This window comes from Microchirus variegatus (genome assembly GCF_963457635.1).
Source record: "Microchirus variegatus genome assembly, chromosome: 19".
NCBI lineage: Eukaryota > Metazoa > Chordata > Actinopteri > Pleuronectiformes > Soleidae > Microchirus > Microchirus variegatus.
In genome coordinates this window covers 16,029,574-16,039,132 of record NC_139820.1, presented here as the reverse complement: position 1 = coordinate 16,039,132, position 9,559 = coordinate 16,029,574, and the positions used below count along the sequence as shown (strand labels likewise).

The window sequence follows — 9,559 nt, the reverse complement described above, 5'->3', positions numbered from 1 at the left end:
TTGACTCCTCTCCAAATGGCTTTCTTCTGGCAACTGGACCATGCAGCCCATCTTTGTGCAAGTGCCTCCTTATTGTACATCTGGAGACAGCCACTCACCATATTTTCAGAGAGACCTGTATTTCACCTGAAGTTATTTCTGGGTTTTTCTTTGCATCCCGAACAATTTTCATGGCAGTTGTGGCAGAAATCTTAGTTGGTCTACCCGACCGGGGTTTGGTTTCAAAAGAACCCCTAATTTTCAATAGCCATAACTAATAATAGCCATTCAAACCAGTCTGTGTCAAATTGTGTGCATGTTATCAGGCCAAATCACCACGGTATGTAAACTGATCAGGGACATTTGGATAGTTTGTGTTGTAATTATGATTTAAAAAAGAGCAAACACAGTCATTGGCTTCAGCCAACCACTAACCATGAGTGAAAGAAAAGTTTTTGTTATCATTCATATTATATGAAAAATGGCTAAGAAATAGTAAATTCTGGCAGGGTATGTAAACTTATGAGCGTGTATAGTGTATATAAAGTGTATATAAATCCTATACTGTGATCGAGGGAAGTAGATATCGAATATATACTGTATATTATGATATATATCAAATCAATCCTTCAATTATCCTTCACATGAGGCTGTGCCAATCTCAACTAACATAGGGCAAAAGGCAGGGTTCACCCTGGACAAAAAAACACTCATGTATTTTTATTTGGGCTGTAACGATACACATACTCATGATTCGATTTGTATCACAATTTTTGGCCCACGATTAGATACATTCCACGATTTTTTTTTTTAATTTAAAAAACATTTTATTTAAACATTTACTTATATAACAACTTAATGTAACATTTAATAACAATATTTTTGGAACACTGTGAACAGATTTGAACATAAATAAATAAATAACCAAAGATTTCTCTCTTTTCTGTAACAAAATATTACTGTTGAAAAATACAAAGTAAATGATCAATAAGACTGGGATTTGTCCCCAAAGCATGCTGGGAAGTGTAGTTTTTCCATTAGAAACTGTTTTGTTCCTATGGAAATAACTTGTTTTGATAATCAGCAAAGGTAAGACAACATTTCCGCTTGTATTTCTTGAAAGTCAGTTGTTGTTTTTGTTCTTATTTTGGGGCTGGATTTGTGAATCTTGTTCGTAGAGTGAGAAAAATGGTACCGCTGGAATCTGTGGATTCTCCGCTGTTTACATAATCACACTGACGCTCCGGTGCAGCTTTTCAATGTGTGCGCTGTAACAGGTTTTTTCCACTCCCGCTGGTTTGATCCATCGGTGTTTTAACTGTGTTTGGTGAACATAAGAATGGTTTATATGAGCTTTTAGCCGAGTTTCTGGCCTTTCTGTGGGTATGCAGCATGTCTGTGTTTGTTGAAGTTAGACATGATTTTATGACGCTTTTGTCGCTGCGTCTGGCGCTGACCCGGTAGCGGGGACATCATTAAAGAAGAGATTAACGCGATAAAAAAACATAACGCATAAATGATGACTGTAATTAATTAATCACAATTAACACGATAATTTGACACCCCTAATAAAAATTTGTTTGGTAGCACTAACAGTTCATATCATGTGGCTGACTGGAAAAATAACTGGGAGTTAGAAAGAGCGTTTTGCGATTCTGCCTTCTCACGCCACGAGACAGGTTCGTGGCTCTGAGGATCGCGATTTCGATACGTTGATCATTACAGCCCTAATTTTTATTAATGAATGAATGATGATTAATTAATTAATTAATTAGCAATCTAGATAATATTTCATTTCTAATTAGTGTATTTCACAAATGTGCAGTATGATTATCAAAGGGACAGCCTTTAAAACAAGGAAAAGTCATCACAGACATCCCGATATGATGTCATATAGATCTTAGTCCATCTCTTGCCTCATGTCATGATACAGATTTGATATCAATATATTGTCCAGCCCAATGCAACAATATCAATCTGCAGCCCCAGAGAACAACACCCTAGCGTGACTGAAGTACTCTGGTGTGACAGAAGTTACCTCAGAATAATGAATTGTTGTTGAATTATGATTTTATTATTATTAACTTTTTTTTAGACAAATAAACAACAGTAATTACCGTTCAAACAATAATAATAATAATAAAAAAAATTATTGTAAAATGATAACATGCCAGTGACCACTTTAAGATGTTGATGGTTCTGTATTCCTTTATAATTATTATTTATTGTAATTCAACGCTTTTAAAGGTCGCAAGCCGGGCAGCATGAGTGCTGTACGCTATGGCTTATATTCATTATTGTATATGAATTGGTTGATGTTGATGCTGCAGCTCGATGCTCTCCCAATGCAATGCAATGAATCTCCAAATCTGGCTCAGTGAAACCTGAACCATCTCGTATCTAAGTTGAATTGTTGTGTTTCTCTGCTCTCCAGTCTCCAAGATGATGTCAGTGTACAGTGTCTTGAGATAATAAAGTTGTGATTCGCGCTATACGAATAAAACTGAATTGAAGTGATTTGGTTCTGTTAAACGGGTTTCATAGATCAATCATCAGAAACACACTAATCAAACTGAGGGTTTTTATAAAGTATTTTGAGCATGAGACACTTATAGGGGTAATCTACTGTGTGCTGCTGACAGTAGCCTACTAATTATTTCGAATTAATGAGTTACTTACTGAATTGATTAGATATGGTTCGTGAAAAAAACAGAGAAAAGTACTGACTCAAATATAGAGGCGCTTACAATCCAAACGATGCACCTGTCAGTGCGAACACCCATCGACGACACTGACATTGAGAGCGAATCCAAAAGCTACGCGCTATAATAATGCAGTCAAACACTACTGCTACAGTTAGCCACAGATAGCATTAGCCACACAATAATGCTGTCAAACACTACTGCTACAGTTAGCCACATATACCATTAGCCACACAATGCAGTCAAACACTACTGCTTCAGTTAGCCACATATAACATTAGCTACATAATGCAGTCAAACACTACTGCTACAGTTAGCCACATTTAACATTAGCCACATAATAATGCAGTCAAACACTACTGCGACAGTTAGCCACAGGCAGCGCCAACTTACCTTAAACTTCTCCAGGAACCCGAGACGTTTCGCACGTTTCTGTTCTGTGAAACCACAAAAAAAGCACAGAGTCCGTTAAAAAACAACGCACCGTTCATTTCCAGTGAGTACATTAAGTCGACACCAATTAAATACATACTAGATTTAGACATAACTTCAGACTCGAGTGTTGCTCTGATTCACGTGGACGGACACGCGCACTTGTGACGTCTCCTTCTTTCTTATTAATGGCGGATTACAGCTTTTGTTTGAGTATACCGCCACCTACTGTACAGGAGTGTGTAGGGACTGGATGGGATCGACACATTCTCATTTTTGTAAGGAGAAAATAAATAATGAATAAATAGATAAATAAATAAGTACAATAATAATAATAATAATAATAATAATAATAATAATAATAAATAAATACATTACAAAAGTAAATAAACACTATACACTACTGTACACTACTTCTGTTCTTCTGTCAAACCCCACTGCTGTAATTCTTCCCCCCCTGAGGTTCATCACTGGCTGTAGTCGCCTCACCCATCACTGTGAACTGTATGCCAATGCTTCCATGTCTTCCCTGTCTGTAAGACGCTACACACACTGGATGACTCTGGTCTATAAGGCTCTTCTCGGCTTGGTCCCCGCTTATTCAAGCACTTTTCTTCAGAGAACCAGAAGCCACTACGCCTTGCGTTCAAATGACATTTTGCACTTGTCTGCTCCACGTGTTCGGACCGAAATGGGAAAAAAGCTTTCAGTTTCTCTGCCCCCGCTGCTTGGAATACTCTTCAAACTGAACTTAAAATGCCAGCTTTTATTTCATTAGGAGCTTTCCGCTCCATCTTAAAAGACAGACAACAGAAATCCTTTGAACAGTGTCTATGTTCTTAAATTGTTACTGCGATCACAACTCCTGCACTTTATGTTTATCGAGTTGCACTTTTATATTTCAATGTTTTATTTTGTAAATGTTGCATTTCCTGCTTCTTATTTAAGTATTGATGTGTGCTGCTGCCTTTCTTGGCCAGGTCACCCTTGTGAAAGAGATCTTGATCTCAATGGGTATTTTATCTGGTTAAATAAAGGTTAAATAAAAATAAAAATAACAATTATTATTCCATGTTATTGCAGTAATTTTTAAGGAGGTTAACATGCATAAAAACTCAACAAAAACAACAACAAACATTTTTGAGCATGGAGGTCAGGTCTGGCGAAAATGCGATATTGGCATTGAGCCTGGACCCGTGCTTTGCTCAAGGGCTCTATAGCGCCCTCCAGGCGAAACGTTAATGAAGCAAGCCAAGATTAAGTTGTAGTGAATTTCATGAAACTTGTTGGGAAGATGTTGTAGCCAAAGACGAACAAAAAAGTAAATTAGGACCATGGCCTCAACTCAACAGAAAGCCATTTTGAATTTGGTGTCCATCTTGGCGATCTGCACGCTTCGTAAATGAACAACCTCATCTGAACACGTTTATCATACCGACTTAAAAAAACGTGACAATTTGTACCGTCTGGTGTTGGATGATTCTGAAAGTGACATTGTAACTTGAGCCAGTAATTCAGTTTGGGTCAAATTCACGTTCGTAGACAGTTCAGGGGCGGGGGCTCGTGTCACCTATGAAGTTTCATGCCGATTGGTCGATGTATGGCAAAGTTATAGCACTTTGTGTTTCGTGGTGAGCCATCGAAATTCGCCAAAATTCCGATGGCTGCCGCGGCCACGCCCTTTTGAATCTGGGAAAGTTTCTGATAACTTTTGATCTTGGAAGGGTTCTAGTACAATTTGATGCGTTTTTATTGTTCCAAGGATAAACGCCCTCAGATTTGCAAGTCCATTATTTTATCGAATTTCTGATTTGCGAGGCAATTTTCGTCCGTTTTCACACATACGTTCAGGGGGTCAAATTCCTCTCACTTTCAGAAACTGCAAACCTGCAAAGATTTGATATAATTTTGTATTAATTATTGATCATTTTAAAATATATATATATTTGTATTTGTTTTCAGTGTTTTTAAAATGTAAATGTCTTACTTTTAAATGTCTTACTTTCATATGTTGTATTGTATGTGTAGCAGGTCCATGCTGTGTCCCCACTGGCAGATATATAGATAATCAAATATATATATATAAAGATAATAATAAAGTGAGTATCACATATGGCTACACAAGAAATTAAATTAAAGTGGACCTAGACCGGAAGTTCCAATTAACGCTGTTTATTAGTGTGTATCTGCATCATTACCTTGTTTAAGAAGCCCTGAAGGTTCTAAACAAACAGTTCAGCCTTTGCTGAGAACGCTGTGTTTTATTGTAATCTCGGGCTCAGCGAGATCTCTGAAAAAAACAGGTCCGGTTACGTAAACATCGGTTCTCCGAAACACCAGATCGTCCTGCTCCGGGCACTAGTTCGTGCACATCCTGTTGCGTACATTGAACCGCAGAAGAAGAATAACGTCCGTTGTGGAGGTGTTTCACGAGCGACAGTGTCTTCTGACTCTGGGTCTGACTCCGGGTCAAAGTCATAAAAGGGACTGCAGCGGGGAGTCGTGAAGAAGCTATTTTTTAAACACTGTTAAAACAATGTTTTGATAATGAGTAGCAGTGCATCCACCGTTCCAGAGGGGGGAGCTGAGCTTCTGAGAGCGGGTGTGCTGAATATTCTGGCCAATCACAAGACTCTGTCTTCTGGGTGAGAGAGTTGAGTCTCAAATCTCGCGGCTGGGAAACACCGTCAGAAAAGAGGATTTCTATCGGCTCGTTTACAGCAACTAGGAGGTTTTTGACCATAAAAACAAGTTAATGTATGTAAGCAGACCTCCATAACTAACATATATGTGCAACAGGACCACTCTATGTGAGCTTTAAAGAAAGTTAGAAACTGCAGTCTCTGGTCATCCCCATCATTAGGTGGCTGAGTGAAACTACAACCGTCTGAAACTGACTTCGATGCTGCAGACAGTATTGAACTTTTCACTGCTAGTCCAGTCTGCTGCACAGCTGCTGATTTAGCACTCACACAAGCTAGCTAAGTAATTCAGTTCAGTTCACCCCAACAATTCGATTGTTAAAGTCAAGCATGTCCCTCACAAGTGTCTTTTCCATTGAAAGCATTGCCAAAGCATTTCAACGATCTTGTGACATTGCATTCCTGAGGAAAGTCTTGATCCTTTTCAGAGTTGAAAAGCACCTCTCAGCTTCAACTAATGTCATGGGAGTAGTAATCAAGCTCTTCAGCAGTGCCACAGTCTCTGAAAAGATGTTCTGAAGGTCGTTCCCCACAGATAGCTGGAACAGAGCCACAGCTCCGTACAGATCATTAACTCATTGTTGCTGTAAATGAGTGAAAGCTCAGTTTTCAGCTTGTACTTCTTCAACACTGGTTAAGCCCCATTGGTGGTGTTGAGAGCTGCTTCGGGGAGCTGCTCGTTGTACTCCCTGCAGCAGTGTAACACTGATCGTCATTGTGATTTCTCTTATTTGCGGTGTGATTTTGCTTAATGTCCAATTATGGTTACTATTTTTTTGACTTTTCTCTTTAGGTAACCAACATCAGATGAGTGCTGTATTTGCCAATTATACTGATGCGCTCAGCTATTTTCATCTGTAAGGTGAAAGTAAAATGTCACTTGACTGGATTTGAATTGTTAATATCAAGCAGTCTACATGGCCTTTACAGTTGAAAGACAAACAGGATCAAGGTGGATGATGTGGAACTCTGGGCTCCTAGAATGAATCCCAAATTCTGTCAGTAAGTTTTTCTGACATTCATGTCAGAGGTCTCTGTGTTGTTTGGCAGATTTGAAGATGAACAACCTGGTTCTAATCTATAACCCATATTAACATTTGTATTTTAACTCTGTTGTCTGTAATATTGACACCAGTGATGAACAATCTTTCATAATTAACACAAGGAACAATCTCAGTATGCTTGATATTTTTATATTCATCTGAAAAAACAAACAGTGATACAATGATTATTTTTCTTCATGAACATTTTTGCTTTTTCATTTGCCAGAAAGCTATATCTACAAAATAAGAAAAGAAATGAAACATTACACATATACTGTACATATCACAATGGTTCTTAGTTTGACTTTCAAACAGAGAAGAACGTGGAGGTTTATGCAGGAGCCACAGATGAGACCTCTGTCTTTGATGTGGACACTTCAGAGCCATCATCCACTTGTTTGCCGAAGAGCTGCATGATGCACGTGCGGAACTGATAGGAGGCAATAAAAGAGTGGGTTAAAAATCGACATCAAGAACATTTCATTTGGAAAATGGAATGGATGGATGTGTCACGGTGACTGTTCTGCCCACCTGTCGGTTCATGAAGACATAAATTATTGGGTTGTAAATGGTGGCGCTCTTGGCAAAATATGCAGGCATGGCAGCAGCCAGAGGATGGAAGGCATAACCGGGGTTGGCCGCAGCAAAGCAGGCAAAAATTGTATAAGGTCCCCAGCACAAACAAAATGCCATGATCATGACAACGACCATTCTGGATACTTCTTTTTCAGCTTTCTGGGTTGACTCTGATTCCTTCTGCTGCATGGCAACCTGTCATCAACAAATCAATTCAGTGTGAGGGTCAACCTGGCTGTGATCCACTTCGCCAGCCAGAGAATCAAACTGCGGGTTACTTACTGTATGGATGGCCCACCAGACGGCAATGTAGCACAGGATGATAATCGCCAAAGGAAGTAAACAACATGTAACCATAAGAACGATCATGTAGGACTGCACTCCAGGGTCTTCACTTCCACTAAATACATCAGGCCCACAGGAAGTCTTCAGACCATGAGGCCAGTACCTGTTACAAAAGAATGTTTATATTTTCACTCCACTCTTGAATTCAAAAGTCATGCTTTTCTCTTTACATGTACAGTATATACTGCAGGTTACCTGCTCCAGCCAAAGATTGGTGGTGCACACCACACTGCTGCCCAGACCCAGGAGAAGATAATTCCAGCTGAGGCCCATTTGGCATCAAATTTGACGTTTCCAAAAGGTTTGCACACAACAACCCATCTCTCCCAGGAGATGATGGTCAGAGACCAGAGAGCAGCAATTCCTGTGTAAATCAGTAGGATTTGTTGTTTTTTGCTCTAATAGCGTAACAAAAAGAAAAATCCTTTAAAAAAAAAGGTTATTTAATGGTAACATTATAGAAAATGTATTACTTACCACAAACAGAGACAGTGTAGCCCTCAAAGATACACATTGGATGTCCCAGAATGAAGTAACCAAAAAACTGATTGCATACACTGATGGTGCTGGCAAAAACTGTCTCTCCAAGATCAGCAATGGCAAGATTGACCAAGATCCAATTCAATGGGTGACGGAGTTTCTTAAACTTTGCTGTTGCCACCAACACCAGACCGTTGGTGAAGACTGATGCGACGACCACAAAAACCATCCAGACTGTTGACATGTTGTAAATCCATCGAGGAGCAATGTGGTAATTGGGACCTTCAAATGGATCTGGGGAGAACAGTAATATTGTTTCTGATTGTCTTACTATTTACAATCTAATGTGGTCTCACAAGTACACATTCCTTTTGTTAGCCCATAATTAATGCTATTGATTTATATACTGCTGACTGTTTTGTATGTAATTATGTAAATTACATCAGATTTTCCTTTGATTTTTGCACAGTGCTGTGCAATAACACATCTGCAGGCAAGTTTACATTTTTATATCAAAGGATGAAACTTGATTTTTGAATTAGAGTGTGTTAATCATATCTTCACTGGACTGGAGCACATAAAGCTCTATTATCTGATATAAATAATAAAATCTATATATCTTATCCAAAATGATCTCTGATATGGTTCATCTCATAATCTCACTATCAGTATGTGAAAGCATATTTTAAATAATAACAATCATCAATATTTAAATTGTATAATATTCCCCTATACTTACTTTGGAAAACCTTAACAGTTCATGCAAGACAGCAAGTGGTAAATAAGTGTATGTTTCTTTAGGGTGAAATCTACTGAAAACTCGGTAAATAAAATAGTAATACTGTACCTCTGGTGTTGTTGCTGTTTGTGTAAACGAAGGCAGATCCTCGTGTCGTATCGTCATGGTAACGCCTGGCAGCAAAAGCCTGTTTTCCCCACTCCTCTGCCATTGTGATCTCAGAAGGTCTTTCTTGTCACTTCTGACCTCCTTAGATGACTGGAGCCACACATCGGACTTTAGCTTATATACCTGTGCATCAGAGACCTCTGATAGGATTAGATCAATCAAACGACAGCCATGGTGTGCTGCTTGGCAGTGATACTGAGCAGCACACCAATAAACATATTTTGACCTGTGATTAAAACTCCGCTAAAACCTGCTAACTAGGTTAATTGTTTGAAAGCGGATTGCCATCCACAGATTAGTTACGGATTTCCATCAACAGATTAGTCACTAGAACTTTAACTAACAGACTATTTAAATTTGAAGCAGTCATGCAATCTTGAATGTGAAATAAGC

The 9,559-nt window shown here is 38.8% G+C and overlaps 2 protein-coding genes across 2 annotated transcripts in view; both read right to left on the bottom strand.

Moving 5' to 3' along the window:
- The window catches only part of gnl3l (G protein nucleolar 3 like), a 13,375-nt gene extending 10,090 nt beyond the window's left edge, over window positions 1-3,285 (bottom strand). The window contains exons 1-2 of the mRNA XM_083906310.1: window positions 3,214-3,285; window positions 3,075-3,118 (exon numbers count right to left, since the gene is read on the bottom strand). Coding sequence (XP_083762436.1) covers window positions 3,075-3,118; window positions 3,214-3,226 — 57 coding nt within the window. The 5' untranslated portion in view covers window positions 3,227-3,285. The remainder of the gene's footprint in view (window positions 1-3,074; window positions 3,119-3,213) is intronic.
- A 3,904-nt stretch (window positions 3,286-7,189) lies between these two features.
- On the bottom strand, window positions 7,190-9,209 carry LOC310940796 (red-sensitive opsin; the record flags this gene model as incomplete). Its single annotated transcript, XM_083905805.1, has 6 exons — window positions 7,190-7,288; window positions 7,390-7,629; window positions 7,717-7,882; window positions 7,975-8,143; window positions 8,257-8,553; window positions 9,107-9,209. 6 exons carry the CDS (start codon window positions 9,207-9,209, stop codon window positions 7,190-7,192), a joined length of 1,074 nt encoding a protein of 357 aa, XP_083761931.1.
- Window positions 9,210-9,559: the final 350 nt, after the last annotated feature.